The sequence below is a fragment of the Malaclemys terrapin genome, chromosome 8, assembly GCF_027887155.1.
Source record: "Malaclemys terrapin pileata isolate rMalTer1 chromosome 8, rMalTer1.hap1, whole genome shotgun sequence".
NCBI lineage: Eukaryota > Metazoa > Chordata > Testudines > Emydidae > Malaclemys > Malaclemys terrapin.
The window spans coordinates 58,036,096-58,056,823 of record NC_071512.1 but is presented as its reverse complement, the minus strand read 5'-3'; the positions used below and the strand labels follow the sequence as shown (position 1 = coordinate 58,056,823).

The 20,728-nt window shown below is 42.1% G+C and overlaps 1 protein-coding gene across 2 annotated transcripts in view; it reads right to left on the bottom strand.

The window, feature by feature from the left end:
• Positions 1-20,728, bottom strand: part of HMCN1 (hemicentin 1) — a 338,886-nt gene that overhangs the window by 80,988 nt on the left and 237,170 nt on the right. For both annotated transcript variants that reach the window (XM_054038112.1, XM_054038111.1), the window contains 10 exons: positions 16,359-16,445; positions 14,786-14,977; positions 13,767-13,940; positions 11,734-11,847; positions 9,581-9,726; positions 8,200-8,350; positions 3,209-3,412; positions 1,628-1,741; positions 679-866; positions 200-296 (listed from right to left, as the gene is read on the bottom strand). In XM_054038112.1, the coding sequence (XP_053894087.1) occupies positions 200-296; positions 679-866; positions 1,628-1,741; positions 3,209-3,412; positions 8,200-8,350; positions 9,581-9,726; positions 11,734-11,847; positions 13,767-13,940; positions 14,786-14,977; positions 16,359-16,445 (1,467 nt within the window). The remainder of the gene's footprint in view (positions 1-199; positions 297-678; positions 867-1,627; positions 1,742-3,208; positions 3,413-8,199; positions 8,351-9,580; positions 9,727-11,733; positions 11,848-13,766; positions 13,941-14,785; positions 14,978-16,358; positions 16,446-20,728) is intronic.

Below are 20,728 nucleotides of genomic sequence, written 5' to 3'. Positions count from 1 at the left end.
GACCTTAAGGGCACTAACTAAATGCTGGAAGTAAGGCACATGCTTAAGTACCTTGCTGAAATTAGTGAGTTTAAATTAATACAGAATCTGCAGACTGTTTACTTGCAACTGAAATATAAGCTACATGAGCAGTAACACAGCATTAATTTCCTTTATTTCAAAAGGGAAAAATCAGCATCTTAGGAATTAGAAATCTTACCGTGAACATTAAGGTTAAAATACTTTTTGGCACTTCCGGCTATGTTCTCCACAACACAGACATACCTGCCAGTATCTGTTATTTGGGAATTTAGGATCTAAAAAAGAAAATAGGCTTCAGTAGAACTAATAAGAGGTCATTTACAATTAAAACTGCAAGATATGTAACTGCTGATGTATTAGTGTTATTATAGGGATAACAATAACCAGTGTCATGAACAGGTCAGCCTAGGGAAGTATGCACTCCTGCTACCCACACGGTACCTGCTCTGCCAACCTGCATGTTTCAATTGCCGGGAAAGTAGGCATCTTTCACATTTATTTTTAATTTTGTAGGAATTTAATGAAATCCTCTTAAATGAGTTAAAAATAAAGGCCTGATTCTCCACACTCTTTCACCATTTTAATACCTGTGTAAAGAACAGAGTTCAGAATCAGGCCTAACCCTTTAACTGTTCTACCAACACCTTCCACTTTTACCTGTAACATCCTTCCACCAGATAAAGACTTGTGTTGCTCGTCTTCTGCTAGGAGCTGGCCATCCTTTTGCCAAGTTATGCTTGGAGCGGGGCTGCCAGTTGCCACACATTCCATCACTGTGGTCTTGTTCACAAGCACAGTGACCTCTTCAGGCAAATCAGCATCAGCTCCGTTAATGGATGGTGGCACTACAGAGCATGCAAAGCGGAACAAGGAGATTGCTATATAATACTATATAAGCAGTGATTTCTTTGTGAAAGTGCCAGAGGGATAGAGCCACACATAGATCTTGAATTTGCAGGTTAAGGTAAAGAGAACTTCACAGTTAATTAGGGAACAATAATAAAATCCCAAGGAAAAATACAGCACCAGATTCACAGCTGGCATAAAGCAGCACAGCTCCAGGGACTGCAATGGAGCTATGGCTATTTACACCAGTCAGGATCTGGTTCAGAATGGAGAAGAGGGGGAAGTTGAGTTTTTAGAGCTAGGACAAAGGAGGATTTCCAAGGCATTCCCCTCATCCTATTAATGAATCACTGGTTTTAGCAGTTTTAGAGCTGGAAAAAAACTGAGTACACTCAAAGCCAAGGCAAGAAGCACAAAGATTTCTCAGAGTATGTCTCTGACTGGATCATACAAGACTTAGACTTTGAAGCCATCCAACCCAACTTATGGAACATTCCTACAGACTGTTAGGAGTAACTCCAATGCAATTATATAGAAATTATCTAAAAATCTATAGCATTAACAGAGAACAATGCCAATGATATAGAATTCTATAGCAGGGATATATATTTTTATTACCTTTTATATGATCTTACTGAGCTATTCTATATAATGCAATCATTCTCTATTAATTTCGGTAGGACTTTTCCTTTAGGGTCTTTTGCCATAAAAAGTGAATTTGGAATTTTTTAAAATAGAAAATAATGCAAGATTAGCTCACAGAGCACATGGACATCATATTGAATGGAATCTTCTCCAGCTTCGTTTACAGCCACACATGTATATCTCCCTGCATCTTCTGCCTGAGCCCGTGGAATCTGTAACACTCTGCCTCCTGGAGGGAAAACACATTCAAGATTTAAATCTAAAATCAAGTGATTTCCATCACTCAAACATACCACATTCCTTTGGAGACCTGAGTCAATGACATCATGAATGACTGGGGGCAAAGAACTGGGGATGTAATTTTCTCCCCATTGGTTTGTCTTGAATGATCACTTTCAGTTCTGGACTAATTAAAGCTTTTTGTTTCATAGTTGCTTTCTCCACATCCAGCTTGGTTTTAGTTGGAAGTTTATAATAAAATGTTAGCAAACAATTAATTCCATTGGAAGGAATCTACATTCTTTGGAGACATATCAGCAACAGAGTTGTTGATCAATCTAGAAGTGAAACTTTCCACAGTGAGCTAATAGAAAACTTTGTCATTGACTCCATTAGAGAATGTATACCTAACTGTAGAATATTTGCTCTTTGGTAAACTATGCATGACTGGAAATTTTCACTCTCAGTGCTCAGTTATATGTGGTTTTACTCTTTGATTTTCTTCTATATTTAAAATATTATCCCTTAACAAATTGGTGCAATTCCCTCCCTGCTCAGAGAAGAGAACAAATGTTGGAAATAATATAGAACTAGATTGTGGCTGGCCTCTGAACAGATAAGCAGAGATGGGGAGAGCACAAAGAGCCTATATGCCATACCGCCACCCTCTGCACAGAGGCCAGATAAAACTGCTGTCCTAAGTGCAGGAAGTACTCCCTACTAGTGCTCCCTGGAGCATGAGCTTCTCCAAAGGGATGGGTAGCAGGCGGCCATGGGCCTGATGCCAACCTGTCTGCATGAGGCAGGGGAGCTGATTAGCTAGGCAAGAAAGTGCATTCTGAAGCCTCTGAAGAGGTGCTGCAGCAAAGTGTGCTCTGAGGAGCTCTGGGACACATTTGTATCACCCAGACAAAATCCCTTTTGGAGCTTCCTCTGGGATGATGTGTTTCTGCACAGCCCCTTACTCAAGGCAGTAGCTAAAGGGCACAATCAAGCCCACAGAATGTGAACAAATCACCTATTTGCAAGTTCCATAGGGACTGTTCCATTTTAGTGTTTCCATGGCTTTCACAATCGATGGAGAAATGTTACTACTCCAAATGTGATTGTTTTGTTAAAATGAAATGCAGAAGGAAATGTAACAACAACAGTGGATTGTAGGTGTTGTTCAATGTCTCTGTTGCATATTCACCTATATCTGTCAATCAGCCAGTAATAGCTGAATGTCCATATTCGCGATCTGTTAAGCGATTATACTTTAAATAAAGAAGAGGGTGAAAAATCAAAAGCATATATAAAGTCTGAGCACTGGGAGTGAAAATTTCCAGTCAAGAAAAAATGGATTGAGAAGGATGCACATCCAAAATTAATTATTAGTAAATTGAGTACTTTGAAGATGAAAAATGCAATTGCCAGATAAGTGCTAAGTATTATCATTATTTATTAAGCTCATCAGGGGATCTGTTAAAATACCCACCTGGTAATATCAGTACTTTATCACTGGAGCTCAGAGGGTAGCCATCTTTATACCATGTGAGAACAGGAGGGGGCACAGCATTGGTCTCACAATACAGAGAAAGAGGATTGTTGACAATCACATCTTTGGTTTCTCCACCTCTGCCTGTATCTACTGCGTTACCAACTTCCCATGCTCTGGGAGGTTTTTGGAACCTAGGAGGAACTACAATTCAGAGAGAAAGAAGAGGTTAGAGTTAGGATTTTATAGCAGAAATCCATATTTGGACAATCTAGTAACAAAAAAATACTGGAGTTGTTAAATAGCATCTTTAAGCTACGGCAAATAAGCATTCTAAATTAGATCCCATCACATCAGCCATGTACTCCATGCATAAAAATCCCAAGGCCCAGCAGCAGTGTGAACCTGGTCATGCAAACAGTTTAAGCACTACTGATTAATGTACTGGGCACTTCCTGTAGGTTAATAATTGACTAAACAGGAAGAACTGATTAAAAAAGAAAAGCCAGGAGAGGACATTACTCCAAGTTAACTTGAAGCTATTTGGGACAAGTATTGTGTTTATCCAAGATTTTCATAAGTGACTAGTGATTCTGGATGTCCAATCTGAGACATCTTAAAGGCACCTGATTTTTTTAAGAAAAATAATTTTTAGAAGTGCCTTATTGTTTTACCTATCATCACTGCTCTTACAGCTAGTGTGGGCAAATTAATAGGTTTTCTTTTTCCTGCAACCTTTGTTCAGGTAAAACTTCCTGTGAAATAAAATTTGGTGAACTATTACACAAGAAATCAACCTAACTGCCAGAGCTAGCACACAGGCATGGGAATGAGGAGACCTCATATCTAGATGAGCTCTGTCAACCACTAGCTGTATGGCCTTGGGTAAGTCACTTAGCTATCAGTGCTCATCTTCCCCCTCTGTAAATGGAAATATTTGACACTTTCCTTTCTTTGTAAATAGATTTTAAGATGAAAAGTGCCAAGTATGTTTTCTCTCTCTTATGCAAAACAAGTTATAAAAACATTTTTAAAATGACTTTTTGGAGCTCTTTTGTGTTTGCATACTGTGCCTAGCACAATGGGGCTGCAAACTGGGGCCATTAGTGCTACTGGGTGCTGTAGGGAGAAACTTAATATTGATGCAAAAAATGATATTAATAAAATGATTATATATTTTTTTAGATTGTTACAAACTTGTTTGTACCTTTACTGAATAGAAAATATAACTACAAGAATGTCATAGCCAGGATGCTTGGGAACAATACATATGTTTAGCTGATTATGTTACAAAACATTTAATCTAATCAAAGAAATACCAGAAGGTTTCCGCTCCTGTCTCCCAAGGACAAGCAAACCTCAAGAAGAGAAACCACTTAAAACATTCATTCTAAAAAGGAATGTGGGATGTGTTATCAGAGTCATAAATCTAGGTTGTAAAGTAGCCATACTAATGCCTTTTCTTTTCAAAGGAAAAATTTTGCTTGTGTTTTTGAAACTCCAGGAAAAAAATATGTGTAGTTGGAAATGTTTTAAACTTTTGTTTATTTCTTAAATGTTGAAATGACAAACACCTTTGTGAAAGCCATGCTTGCAAATACATTAGCTAAATGCAAAGCTCCAAATATAACTCCTTAAGTCATTGCTATGTTAATAGTAAAATGCTTTAAGTACAACCTGGAATCTAATGACCTTGCTAAACTGACTACTACTACTATTAAGAAGCCACTTAAGTGTAGAATATTTACATTAATGGGGAATTAAATAATTACTGGCAATGCACAAGCAAATCCTCACTGAACTCAGGAAAACAAAAAAATTATAGTTTGAAGACAAAAATCTTCAATGTAGAATCAACAACTTAAGCTAAAGACTTTCTAAGAGTAATTGAACTTTAAAAGACTGTTTTGAGAACTGAAAATCTTGATATAAAGAACAGGAGTGTTGGTGGACTTGTTGAAAACAGAATTTCTTTTCTGTCAAACTCTAATAAAAATGAAAGAATATTTAAGAGAATGGGCTGAATAAAATGAAAGAGTTGATGTCTGATGCTGTCCAGCTACAAGAAGAAAAAAGGCAATTAAAGAAATATTATATAAAGAAACGTTATGGTCCTGGGGCCGGTTTTGTTCAACATCTTATTTCATGATCTGGATGATGGGATAGATTGCACCCTCAGCAAGTTCACGGATGACACTAAGCTGGGGGGAGAGGTAAATACACTGGAGGGTAGGGATAGGGTCCAGAGTGACCTAGACAAACTGGAGGATTGGGCCAAAAGAAATCTGATGAGGTTCAACAAGGACAAGTGCGGAGTCCTGCACTTCGACGGAAGAATCCCATTCACTGCTACAGGCTGGAGACTGACTGGCTAAGCAGCAGTTCTGCAGAAAAGGACCTGGGGATTACAGTTGATGAGAAGCTGGATATGAGTCAGCAGTGTACCCTTGTTGCCAAGAAGGCTAACAGCATATTGGGCTGCATTGTAGGAGCATTGCTAGCAGATCGAGGGAAGTAATTATTCCCCTCTATTTGGCACTGGTGAGACCACATCTGGAGTATTGCATCCAGTTTTGGGCCCCCCACTACAGAAAGGATGTGGACAAATTGGAGAGAGTCCAGAGGAGGCAACAAAAATGATCAGGGGGCTGGGGTACATGACTTATGAGGAGAGTCTGAGGGAACTGGGCTTGTTTAGTCTGCAGAAGAGAAGAGGGGAGGGGGGGTTGATAGCAGCCTTCAACTACCTGAAGCGGGGTTCCAAAGAGGATGGAGCTCAGCTGTTCTCAATGGTGGCAGAACAAGGAGCAATGGTCTCAAGTTGCAGTGGGGGAGGTCTAGGTTTCACTAGGAGGGTGGTGAAACACTGGAATGGGTTACCTAGAGAGGTGGTGGAATCTCCATCCTTAGAGGTTTTTAAGGCCCGGCTTGACAAAAGCCCTGGCTGGGATGATTTAGTTGGTGTTGGTCCTGCTTTGAGCAGGGGGTTGGACTAGATGACCTCCTGAGGTCTCTTCCAACCGTAATCTTCTATAATTCTATGATATTCATAAGGTGAAGAGGCTTCCCAGGGCTACCTATGAAGTCATGGAGCCAAGGAAAGAACCCACTTGAATCTAAATAAGCCTGAAAGAGGTGTGTTTTCCTCTAATTTTGTGAATAGGAAGGAGAAGGATATAAGAAATTCTGAAGTGAGCACCACATGCACACACACACCTGCTAAGAGAGCAGCACTCCATAACTAATCCTGTCTCTCTCAACAAGCCAACTTCCCAGACAGACAGGAAAAGTAGAGAAGACTCAAAAAGAAACCAACTCAAGGGAAACCTGCCCAAACTTCAACATAGATTGGTGAGAGAAAGTTAACTAAGATAATGGCAAGGAATTAGATTTAAAACTCTTATAATGAGTTTACTGGAATATTGAAATGTTGTAGAACTTAAAAGACTAACAGTTTCTCCTGTTAATCATCAAATGGTTAACCATATATTCCTGGAAAGGAGACAGAGGCTAAACATTTAATAGTGGGATTTAAGATCCTTGATATTTATAATTGGTCTGTATTAAGGCAGCTCTTTACATAGCTCCTTCTAAGTACTAGTTTAAATATTTAGTAAAGATTTAGTTTAGATCACTTACTTTCCCCAACTATTTATGTATGGCAAATTAACTTGTTTAAGGGCAAGTGAAGCCTGTCTAGTTATTACTAACCTAAACAGTATAGAAGTATTTAATAAGGGGACTAGATTAAATGACCTTTCCAGTTCCTTTTAATTCTATCATTCTATGATACCTAAACTGAATACACAATAATTCTGGGAAACAATATACTATACTTTGGTCTTAATTTACCAAGAGAAAGTGACCCACCAAAGGTGGGTTCATTCACAAGGGTATAATCTATTCTCCACAGGGTTAAAAGCTCTCCACAGACAGGCATACAGAAGAGATTGTAATGGAAGTAACTAGTTTATCACTTGTACTCTGTCATGTGTTGTTTTGTTTAATGATTTATTTTTCTTTAATAATACAATAGCCATGGTTAATAATTGTGATTAATTTGCTTGGTCTTGATCAAGTGTCCCCTAAGGCAGGGGTTCTCAACCTTTTTCTTTCTGAGACCCCCCCTACCCCTCCAACATGCTATAAAAATTCAATGGCTCACCTGTGTCACAGCTACTGTTTTTCTGCATATCCAGTAGATTAAACACCCAGTGTTAGTGGGTAGCAAGCAGGGCTACTCATGCACCATGCCCCAGGGGCCTCCTGTGAAGCTAAGTTGCTCAGGTTTCAGCTTCAAGCCCTGTGTGATGGGGCTCAGGCTTCGGCTTTCTGCCCTGGGCCCCGGTGAGTCTAATACCGGCCCTTCTCTGATTTATTTTAGTGGACCTCCCGAAACCTGCTCACAGCCCCCACTGGGCCCCAGATGCTGGTTGAGAACCGCTGCCCTAAGGTATGTAAAAGAATCCGTGTGTCTAAACAGTAGGAGCCACACCCCTGAGTTGACAGAAACAAGTAGTAGACCTGGCCTACCCTTTCTCGTTTCTCTGGACTAAATAATTTTTGTAATTTTTAAAATAAAATTAGTTGGCATCCAACAATTGAAAACTACCCCCTTCCACTCCACAATACAATATTATGCATTAAAAAGTTAACAAGCATATACATTTCAAAACACTTTGTAGATGAGACTGTTGATCTTTCTTTCACTTACATCAATGTAATTCTGTTGGTTTTAGGTTTACACTAGTGTAAGTTAGAGAAGAAAATATAAATTTAATAAAGAGCTCATACTTAAAATATTTTCTCTGACTAAATACCTAAAAAATTAGAGCAAGCAGGTCAAATTACCCTTGGTCTAGATTGATCCAATGGGGGAGAAAAAGAAGAGTATAAACAATTTCAGTGCTCCAAAACAAATATTACAAGAAAATGACTCACATTGACAGAATAGGAGAAATTTATTATTTGAACTTTGTTTCCCTCTTTACCTTGTATGTTTACATCAAATTCTATTTCATCCTCTCCAGCAACATTGGATGCCAAACATGCGTAACGACCAGTGTCTGATATCTGAGCTTCCTTTATCTGCAGAGTCCGGCCACTGGCTTGGATGGTAACATGAGCATCTGGTTTAATAGGCTGTGATTTAATTTAAACAAATTTATAAGTATTAAATAAAATAAATACTTGAAGTATTAAGAATCATGAAAGTAATCTGATGGTACAGCCTTTTTGCTCTAATATGCCAGTCAAATTACTTACTCCTACCTTGACATGACTACTTGACAAGCATTTGAAAGGAAGTTGGGAATAAGAAAACATGTTCGTTTAAACTCATCTCTTTCCTTTCTGATTGTCTTGGCTTTGCCAGGAGTAACAGAAAAACATATCTATTATTATCATTCCCAATAACATTAGGAATCACACTCCAGCCAGTAGGCCTGATCCTGTGAGATGCTAAGCATCTCCTGAATGTGCTCAGCCTATTAATGTGCCTATGGCCTAGAATATAGCAAAAAGTCACATTACCATGAGACTAAGCTTCCAGTCTAATGAAATATATGTGATAAATGTAAGTGAAGAAACTTAATGGGAAAGGAGCCCTTTATGGTAATAAAAAGTTATTAACAAAGAAAAACATCTACTCTTTCCAAGCAGATGACTTAGATTATTTTATTTTAAAATGCAGTTAATCTGAAGAATGACTCTATAAAGATAATGTTGTGGTGCCCCCAATTCATTCCCTTTTGTACTCAGGCTCTCATTGTTTTCCCAAAATCTGCACATGGAGGATGCCTTTTGGAAGATCAGCTGCTTCTGGGGCATTGTCACCTCTTCCCAGAACCCAGTGGAGGGTTCTCTGCAAGTTCTAGAGAACCAGGGTGAGGAGGGGCAAGGCCAAGATGGCAAAGGGAGGAGGACTGAGGGTGGGACCAGGATGTTATGCCTCTTTCCAGCACAAGCCTTGTGAGGAATCTGTGCAAGAGGGGGTATATTACCTTCTGTGCAATGACCACTCAATACTAAGGAACAGGCAGTCTCAGGCAGAGGAAGTCTGGCAGCACTGTCCCACCTGCTCTGCAAGTGAACCAAAGGGAGAAGTAGGAGCTCTAGTGCCAGTGTGCAGAGGGACCTGGCCTATTGCAGATTCCCTGAGATCCATAAAATTGTGGGGTGGTACCACTGTCCATAATATCGGGGGTGGGGGAAGGAAGACGACAGCAGGGAGGCATTGATTTCAGTGGTGCAAGATCAGGAGCCATGTGTGCACCTATGGTGCTATACAAATGTTGATTAAAAATGATGATAAATATTCAACTGCTTCTGTAAGAAAACCACCCATTAAAAGGAATTAAATTTGTGACTGACCTGTCCATCCTTATACCAGCTGATGGCAGCAGCAGGAATCGCATGAACTTCACACTCCAGGGTAAGGCTGTTGTTTATTTTGATCTTCACTTCTTTAGGAGAGAGACCCATCCCTGAGATGTCTCCTTTGTTAATGACGGGTGGAACTGCACAAAAACAAACATCCCAAGGAAGTGAAAGAGATTTCCCTGACTGAATTAACATGTTATACATCATTTAAAATGAACCAGACATAGGGAAACCAAGTACAATAATCTTGGAGTAAAAAAATACATTCCTTTGTGATCCTGTTCTCTGAGCACCACAGCTGAGTTATTACAAAACAGCAGTGCTTAACTTTTTGGTGAAAGTGCACCAGACTACATCCTTGACTGTCCCACTCTACCATGTACCTGGCTTTCATGCTTACCTACTATTTAATCAAAAATAATAAAAATTAAAGCCAGTATTTTCAAAAACGTGCTTAAAGTTAGGCTTTTGAATCCTTAATTAGTAGAGCTGGTCAAAACTCAGAATATTCTTTCCATGGGAAATTCTGACATTTTGAAATTTGTTGTCATTCAGATTCAGAATTTTGAAATTTGCCACAAAATGAAATTTTTTGGGGGAAAAAATAAGTTTTGGGTCAATGAAAACATTTTGTTCCAATTTTGACTTGACATTTAAAAAAATATAATTTATAATATAAAATAAATGTCTACATTCCCACAGAAAGTTTTGATTTTGAACGGTTATTTTCTGGTGGAAAAACATTCCACTGAAAAGTTTTTGACCAGCTCTAATCTAAATAAGTGGCAGCTCCAAGTGAAGCTCTATTTCAGGGGTCGGCAACCTTTGGCACGCGGCTCGCCAGGGTAAGCACCCTGGCAGGTCTGGCCAGTTTGTTTATCTGCTGCATCCGTAGGTTGGGCGGATCGTGGCTCCCACTGGCCGTGATTCACCGCTCCAGGCCAACGGGGACTGCAGGAAGCGGCGCGGCCGAGGGATGTGCTGGCCGTGGCTTCCCGCGTCCCCCATTGGCCAGGAGCAGCAAACTGCGGCCAGTGGGAGCCATGATCCGCCCAACCTATGGACGCAGCAGATAAACAAACTGGCCAGGCCCGCCAGGGTGCTTACCCTGGCAAGCCGCGTGCCAAAGGTTGCCGATCCCTGCTCTATTTCTGTTCAGTGTCACCGTACAGCCTTTCTTAAATGGTGATCTCTCTAGCACAGAGACCATCTTTACATTATGGTATACAGAGCCTAGCTAGCCCAATGGGACCACAATCCCTGACTGGGTCCTCTAGGTACTTCTCTAATTCAAATAAACAATAATACTAAGGACCTCTCAGGACCCCCAACCCTCCCCCTGCTCCTTGTCCCCTGACTGCCCCCTCCTGGGACCCCTGCCCCTAACTGCCCCCCCAGGACTCCACCCCCTACCTAAGCCTCCCTGCTCCTTGTTCCCTGACTGCCCCCTCCTGAGACCCTCCCCCCATCCTAATTTGCCCCCTAGGACCCTACCCCCTACCTGTCCCCTGACTGCCCCAACCCTTATCCACACCCCCACCCCCAGACAGGCCCCCAGGACTCCCACGCCTCATCCAACCACTCCCCACCCCCTGACAGCCCCCCCCAGAACTCCCAACCCATCTAAACCCCTCTGCTCCCTGTCCGCTGACTGCTCCAATCCCTCTCCCCACCCTTGCCCCCTGACAGCCCCCCCACTCCTTGTCCCCTGACTACCCCTCCTGGGACCCCTGCTCCTAACTGCCCTCCAGAACCCCACCCCCTACCTAAACCTCCCTGTTCCTTGTCCCCTAACTGCCCCCTCCTGAGACCCCCCCACCCTAACTGCCCCCCCCAGGATCCTACCCCCTACCTGTACCCTGACTGCCCAAAACCTTAGCCACATCCCCACCCCCAGAAAGCCCCCCCGAACGCCCGACTCCCCCCCCCGTCTCTTGACTGCTCCCTCCAGAACCTCCCTGCCCCTTCTCCGACCCCCTGGCCCCCTTACTCTGCCGCTCAGACCAGCATGCCAGGGAGGAGGAGCAGGTGGAGGAGCTCCAGACTCAGAAACCCTAGTGAGCAGCAGAGTGGGTAAAACTGTAAAGAAAAAATGGAGGAATGAGAAAATATTAAAACGTATTCCATTGTTATCACAAACTTACTGTAGATTTTCACTTCATAGTGTTTCAGTGTTTCCCCAGCTTCATTTGTGGCTATGCAGGTGTATCTACCAGCACTGTCCTCCTGTGCATTTAGAATCTGCAGAGATCGCCCTCCTGCAGAAAGATTATATTATTCACTAGCATTAGCACCCATACTCCTGATCCTCAGGTTATTAATGTTTTCTGCAGTCATACTTTCAACCCTGAGAGCTAAATTCTTCTCTTGGATGTGCATGCACAACTCACATTGAACTCAGAAGGAATTGCACATGTATAATTTAGGTCAGGATGTGACACTATGTAATAATGAATGTACAGTATCTGAATTGGGTATGGGCTCGCTTTGTCTGAATAATTGTGCTTCACCTTCTCTTTTCTGTGAACAAGTAAAAATGCATTAATTCTATATATAGGGCTGGATCTGAGGCACTGTACTGTAGTTTAGTTTCAGCCCTGTACTTCAAGTGAAAAGATGCTCAGTGTAGAGAATAGAGAAAAGATAACACTCTTATGTGAAATGTTGTGAATATTAGTGAATCAACAGGATTTGAGGCTCCAGATATGTAATTCACTCAAATTGCCTGTACACTTCAGCATGCATCAGTTTCCTTCTCACAAATTCATGCTTACTCGTGATTTATACTCACTCCATTCTCAAAGCACAACCCCAGTTTTAACTGGCTAAAACTCCCTTCAGCCTGCATTCCCCCAGTGAAGTCATTTAATTCCCACATACTAGTAATGCTCACATTTCCTCCCACAGGTGCAAAATTACCAGTAGCAAAGTGTAACAAAAGTGTAATATTCATTTTCATTATATTACCTATAATCTTACCAGAAATTTTTTCCCTTATTTCATATGTCCACAAAGAGCTAGACAAGAGATAATCCAACAAAAGGACAATTATTTTTTTACTTTCTTGATGGCAAGCTACTAATAAGCTATAAAAAATGCTACAGTAGAACCTCAGAGTTATGAATACCTTTAGAATAGAGGTTGTTTGTTACTCTGAAATGTTCATAACTCTGAACAAAATGTTATGGTTGTTCTTTTAAAAGTTTACAACTGAACATTGACTTAATACAGCTTTGAAACTTTACTATGCAGAAGAAAAATGCCGCTCTCTCTATTTGTTAGTACTTTACATTTAACACAGTACTGTACTGTATTTGCTTGCTCTTTTTTTCTTTCTTTCTTTTTTTGGGGGGGATGGGGGAGGGAGGGATGGGGTCTCTGCTGCTGCCTGATTGTGTACTTCTGGTTCCAACTGAGGCGTGTGATTGACTGGTCAGTTCGTAACTCTGGTGTTCGTAACTCTGAGGTTCTACTGTATCTTATTTATTTAGCTTTTCTGTTTGTGCTGTCTATCTTCACTTCCTCTCCAGTTATACACCCCTATTTTTGAAGTGTTCCCATTATTTTCACAGACAAGTCTAAAGATTAACAGCACAACGTAGGACATATTTTTAGCAGACCTCCTTAATTCTGCTTAATTAATTTGTGGGCACATCCATTTTATATTCAAATTGTAGTAAGAGGGTAAAATTGCCTAATTTGCACAAACAGATCTTCCTGCAAATTTTGCAGACACAATTAAGGAGGTAAACTGGAAATTTCTATAAGTCATTCAATTGCCTTTTTAATATGGATACGATGTAGTATGGTCATGAATACGTTTTAAAGTTATCAAGCGATAGTGGTGATGTGGGTTACTGTGTGTCGTTATCAATATTTCAAATGAAGTTACCATGTTACTATTATGCTGTTACCACCTAACTTTAATTATTACATTGTAACTGTGCAATTAACTTGGCTCACCACCATCGTTTTACAGAGCAAAGAGATAAATATTATCTGAAAGCATAAAAATAATTAATTAACTAATGTTTGTGAAACTCTTTGAGATCCTGGGATGAAAAATGCTACATAAGTATAAAGTGATGCCATTATTACAACTAATTGTTTTGATTTATGAATGTGTCATCTGATTAGTGACAAAACATTTATTTTATTTAAGAATAAAAATAATTACCCGGCAAAATTCGGATATTTCTGTTAGATTCCAGTGGAGCTCCATCTTTTAGCCAGGTAATTGTAGCTGGTGGGTATGAATAAGCCTCACAAGCCAGGGATGTGGGGCTATTCAGGATAACAGTGACGTCTTCTGCACTGCCATGACTGTCTGTACCCGCAATGGTTGGAGACACTGGGAAGCAATAAGAAGATCCTCAGCAATGGAACTGATAGCCATTAAAAGCAATTTAAGGCTACAATAACTTTTAAATGGAGAACTGCTGGTGTTATTTGAAACCTCTTTATAAAGAAAATTCAACATCCTGTTTAGAGGATGTGCATCACTACTAGGCATGTGTGAACTGTTCACAATGAAACCCAGAACCAGGCAAAAGTCCTATAGCACTAGCTGAAGCTCTGTCTGGTTTTTTGTTTTGTCCTGAAGTTGAAATTCAGCCTACGTTCATAGAGCCTGTCAAATGGGCAGGGGTTGGAGGGGAGAGGGGGAAGGGAAGAAGGCTGGCCACCAGCCACTACCCCACCACCTCCCATGGACTATTATTGACTAGGGGTCAGCAGGTCTACTGTCTGATCTTCCTGAAAGCTATTGCTAGGCAGGGAATGTGGGCCAGGATATGAGAGTATGTAAAGAAACTCTACTGTATTAGTTGTAGTCTGTAACGTGATAACCATCATAATAAAATAACAGGTGGTCTGAGTTTTTATGAAACAATGTTTCCTTTAATGGTGTCCTTAACACATTTCTTCTGTAAAACACAAGACAATGCACTGTTTTGTTCAATCTATATGTAGATTAATTCCTGTTCTAACTCCCTGTTTTCCTACCTAACTTGTTTCTTCTTAAAGGTATAAGTGCCTTATTAATATTAAACACTTTAGCAATTATACTGATGTAAATATTTAACTCTAGTCAGGTAACTTAGACATTGCTGTTATTAACTGTTAGGAACCCCAGCATGAATATCTACCTTTCAATGAGATTAATACCTTCTTTAGATAACCAGCACAATCACTTACCAAGTACACTGAGACTGTAACTTTTACTTTTGTCACCAGCTACATTGGTTGCAACACATGTATATCGCCCTGTGTCAGCAACTTGAGCGTTGGTGATTTGAAGAAAACGTCCACTGGACAGAATCTGGTGATCTCCATCCTGGGTAAGAGGCTGACCATCTTTTACCCATGTAATCTGAGGTACAGGATTCCCTTAATAAAAATACAATTAATTGTAAGTGTTAATTACTGTAGCCTCTAGAAAATGAAAAGTTACTGAATAGAAAAGAACATTTTTTGTGTCCACTTAAAATTTCCCTTTTAAGAAAGTTCTATAGAATACATATTGTATAGCCCTATAGGTTTTTGAACCATCCTCTAGAATTTTATATGAACATAAGAACAGCCATACTGAGTCAAACCAATGGTCCATCTATTCCAGTATCCAGTTCCAACAGTAGCCAATGACAGGTGCTTCAGAAAAAATAAACAGAACAGATAATCCTTCAAGTGATCCAATCCCCTGTTGCCCATTCACATCTTCTGGCAATAGAGGGTAGGGTCACCATCCCTGCCCATCCTGGCTAATAGTCATCGATGGATTTACCTCCATGAACTTCTCTGGTTCTTTTTTGAACCCTGTTAGTCTTGGACTTCACAACATACTCTGGCAGAGTTCCACAGATTAACTGTGCGTTGTATGAAGAAATACTTGCTCTTGTTTGTTTTAAACCTGCTGCCTTTTCATTTCATTTGGTGACCCCTGGTTCTTGTGTTATGAGAAGGAGTAATTAACACTTCCTTATTTACTTTCTCCACACCAATCATGATATTATAGACTTGTATCATATCCCACCTTAGTAGTCTCTTTTTCAAGCTAAAAAGTCCCAGTCTTATTAATCTCTCCTCATATGGAAGCTGCTCCATGCCCCTAATCATTTTGTTGCCTTTTCTGTACCTTTTCCAATTCCAGCACATCTTTTTTGAGATGGGGTGACCACATCTCCACACAGTATTCAAGATATGGATGTATATAGAAGTAATATGATATTTTCTGTCTTATTATCAATCCCTTTCCTAATGGTTCCCAACATTTTGTTAGCTTTTTTGACTGCCGCTGCACACTGAATGTATGTTTTCAGAGAACTATCCACAATGACTCCAAAATCTTTCTTGAGTGGTAACAGCTAATTTAGACCCTATCATTTTATATGTATAGTTGGGATTATGTTTTACAATGTGCATTACTTTGCACATAACAGGGATCTACTTTTCTGTTAAATTCTACAGAATGTTTAAAAAATAAACTATAGAAAGGTTTTTTCTATTAAGTTCTATAGGATATTTCTCTTAGGGTTATTTACTAAAAACACATTCATTTAAAAAACCTGCTGCACTGACAGTGATATTAAAACATTTAAAAAAGAACCGTCAAGATAAAAAGCCAAATTCTGGCTTTCAGCTATTTGTACACATACACTCAAACAACTGTGGTCAAAAAGGGAACTGTGATGTGGACAACTAACAAACACACCAAGCTGCTGTGGGTTTAGCTGTTGAATAGGGAACATATTGTGACATTGCAAAGCCTTACCTATGACTTCACAAGTTAATGTAACACTGTGTTTTTCTTTCACTTTCACATCCTCCAGTTTATTCTCACCCACAATCCCTGGAGGCACTATTAGGGAGAAAAAAAAGCATAATATTGCACACTATTAGTTACACCACATTTAAATATAACACTACAGACCTATATTGGTATAACTACATCACTCAGGTGTGTGAAAAATTCATACCCGAGTGCCGTAGTTATACTGACACAATCCCCTGTGTAGACAGTGCTCTGTTGGCAGGAGAGCTTCTCACGCTGACTTAGCTATTGCCTCTCGGGAAGATGGATTAATTATGCCAATTGGAGAGCTCTCACCCGTTGGCTTAGAGTATCTTCATTAAAGTGCTACAACAGCAGCACAACTGCATCAGGGTATGGCTACACTACGAAATTAGATCCAATTTATAGAAGTCGTTTTTTTAGAAATCGTTTTTATACAGTCAATTGTGTGTGTCCCCACACAAAATGGTCTAAGTGCATTAAGTCGGCGGACTGCGTTTACAGTACCGAGGCTAGCATCAATTTCTGGAGCGTTGCACTGTGGGTAGCTATCCCACAGTTCCCCCAGTCTCCGCCACTCATTGGAATTTTGGATTGAGATCCCAATGCCTGATGGGGCAAAAATAGTGTCGTGGGTGGTTCTGGGTACATGTCGTCAGGCCCCCCTCTCCCTCCCTCCCTCCCTCCATGAAAGCAACAGCAGACAATCGTTTCGCGCCTTTTTTGCTGGGTTACCTGTGCAGACACCATACCACGGCAAGCATGGAGCCCGCTCAGCTCACCGTCACCGTATGTCTTCTGGGTGCTGGCAAACGTGGGACTGCATTGCTACAAAGCAGCAGTTCATTGCCTTTTGGCAGCAGACAATGCATTACGACTGGTAGCCATCGTTGTCGTATTCCTGGGTGCTCTTTTAGCTGACCTCAGTGAGGTCGGTCAGGGGCGCCTGGGCAGACATGGGAGTGACTCAGCCAGGTCATTCCCCAGTCGTACTGCACCGTCTTCTGGCAAGCACCCAGGAGATGATGATGGCTAGCAGTCGTACTACACTGTCTGCTGCCAGCCTAAGATGTATAAGATAGATGGAGTGGACCAAAATAAGAAATAGACCAGATTTGTTTTGTATTCATTTGCTTCCCCCTGGCTCCCTCCCTTCTTCCGTGAAATCAACAGCCTGCTAAACTCAAGGGTTTTGAGTTCAATCCTTGAGGGGGTCATTCTGTGTGACAGTTGTTTGTGTTTCTCCTTGATGAAAAGCCACCCCTTGTTGATTTTAATTCCCTGTAAGCCATGTTGTCAGTCGCCCCTCCCTCTCTCAGAGCAATGGCAGACAATTGTTTCGCGCCTTTTTTCAGTGCAGACACCATAGCACTGGGAACATGGAGCCTGCTCAGATCACCGCGGCAATTCTGAGCACTGTAAACATCACGCACATTATCCTGCAGTATATGCAGAACCAGAACCTGCAAAAGCGAAACCAGGCAAGGAGGCGACAGCAGCATGGTGACGAGACTGATGAGGACATAGATATGGACATAGACTTCTCACAAAGTACGGGCCCCGGCAATGTGCACATCATGGTGTTACTGGGGCAGGTTCATGCCATGGAACGCCGATTCTGGGCCCGGGAAACAAGCACATACTGGTGGGATTGCATAGTGTTGCAGATCTGGGACGATTCCCAGTGGCTGCGAAACTTTTGCATGCATAAGGGCACTTTCATGGAACTTTGTGACTTGCTTTCCCCTGCCCTGAAGTGCCAGAATACTGAGATGAGAGCAGCCCTCACAGTTGAGAAGCGAGTGGCGATAGCCCTGTGGAAACTTGCAACGCCAGACAGCTACCGGTCAGTCAGCCATCAATTTGGAGTGAGCAAATCTACTGTGGGGGCTGCTGTGATCCAGGTAACCAACACAATCAAAGAGCTGCTGATATCAAGAGTAGTGACTCTGGGAAATGTGCAGGCCACAGTAGATGGCTTTGCTACAATGGGATTCCCTAACTGTGGTGGGGCGATAGACGGAACCCATATCCCTATCTTGGCACTGGAGCACCAAACCAGTGAGTACATAAACCAAAAGGGGTACTTTTCAATGGTGCTGCAAGCACTGGTGGATCACAAGGGATGTTTCACCAATATCAACGTGGGATGGCCGGGAAAGGTACATGACACTCGCATCTTCGGGAACTCTGGTCTGTTTCAAAAGCTGCAGGAAGGGACTTTCTTCCCAGACCAGAAAATAACCGTTGGGGATGTTGAAATGCCTATAGTTATCCTTGGGGACCCAGCCTACCCCTAAATGCCATGGCTCATGAAGCCATACACAGTAGTCAGTAGCTGTTCAACTATAGGCTGAGCAAGTGCAGAATGGTGGTAGAATGTGCATTTGGATGTTTAAAAGTGCACTGGCGCAGTTTACTGACTCGGCTAGACCTCAGCGAAACCAATATTCCCATTGTTATTACTGCTTGCTGTGCGCTGCACAATATCTGAGAGAGTAAGGGGGAGACGTTTATGGCAGGGTGGGAGGTTGAGGCAAATCACCTGGCTGCTGATTACATGCAGCCAGACATCAGGGCGGTTAGAAGAGTACAGGAGGGCATGGTGCGCATCAGAGAAGCTTTGAAAACCAGTTTCATGACTGCCCAGGCTACGGTGTGAAAGTTCTGTTTGTTTCTCCTTGATGAACCTCCCCCCCCTCTTGGTTCACTCTACTTCCCTGTAAGCTAACCACCCTCCCCTCCCCGCTTCGATCACCGCTTGCAGAGGCAATAAAGTCATTGTTGCTTCACATTCATGCATTCTTTATTAATTCATCACACAAATAGAGGGATAACTGCCAAGGTACCCCGGGAGGGGTGGGGGAGGAGGGAAGCACCGGGTGGGGTGGGGGAGGAGGGAAGGACAAGGCCACACTGCACTTTAAAACTTAAAAACTTAAAAACTTTAAAACTTATTGAATGCCATCCTTCTGTTGCTTGGGCAATCCTCTGGAGTGGAGTGGCTGGGTGGCCAGAGGCCGCCCCCATCGCGTGCTTGGGCGTCTGGGTGAGGAGGCTATGGAACTTGAGGAGGGTGGTTGGTTCACAAGGGCTGTAGCAGCGGTCTCTGCTCCTGCTGCCTTTCCTGCAGCTCAACCATATGCTGGAGCATATGAGTTTGATGCTCCAGCAGCCTGAGCATTGACTCCTGCCTTCTGTCAGCAAGCTGATGCCACCTATCATCTTCAGCATGCCACTTACTCTCTTCAGCCCACCACCTCTCCTCGCGTTCATATTGTGCTTTCCTGCACTCTGACATTGTCTGCCTCCACACATTCTGCTCTGCTCTGTCAGTGTGGGAGGACAGCATGAACTCAGAGAACATTTCATCCCGAGTGTGTTTTTTTCACCTTCTAATCTTCGCTAGCCTCTGGGAAGGAGAAACAAATGCAGCTGGTGGAGGTAAAAAAAAGGGAGAGTGGTAGTTAAAGAGACACATTTTATAGAACAATGGGTACACTCTTTCATGGTAAACCTTGCTGTTAACATTACATAGCACATGTGCTTTCGTTACAAGGTCGCATTTTAATGGCTTCAACCCTCCGCCCACCGCGTTGCTAACAGCGGGGAACATTTCTGTTCAGCCCCAGGCAAATAGCCAAGCAGGAATGGGCACCTCTGAATGTCCGCTTAATAAAACCACCCTATTTCAACCAGGTGACATGAATGATATCACTCTACTGAGGATAACACAGGATGTTGTTTGAATGCCAGCAAACACCGGGACCACACGCTGCAATGCTTTGTTCTGCAATGATTCCCGACTACGTGCTACTGGCCTGGCGTGGTAAAGTGTCCTACCATGGAGGACGGAATAAGGCTGCCCTCCCCAGAAACCTTTTGCAAAGGCTTTGGGAGTACATCCAGGAGAGCTTTATGGAGATGTCCCTGGAGGATTTCCTCTCCATTCCCAGTCACGTTAACATACTTTTCCAGTAGCTGTACTGGCCGCGAATGCCAGGACAAATTAATCATTAAACACGCTTGCTTTTAAACCATGTCTAATATTTACAAAGGTACACTCACCAGCGGTCCCTTGTGTGCCCTCAGGGTCTGGGAGCACGCCTTGGGTGGGTTCGGGAGTTACTGGCTCCAGGTCCAGAGTGAGAAACAGATCCTGGCTGTTGGGGAAACTGGTTTCTCCGTTTCCTTGCTGTGAGCTATCTTCCTCATCCCCAAAACCCACTTCCGTGTTGCGTCCTACTCCATTGACGGAGTCAAAGCACAGGGTTGGGGTCAGGGCCGGCTCCAGGCACCAGCCGAGAAGCTGGTGCTTGGGGAGGCAGCTTGTAGGAGGCGGCATTCTG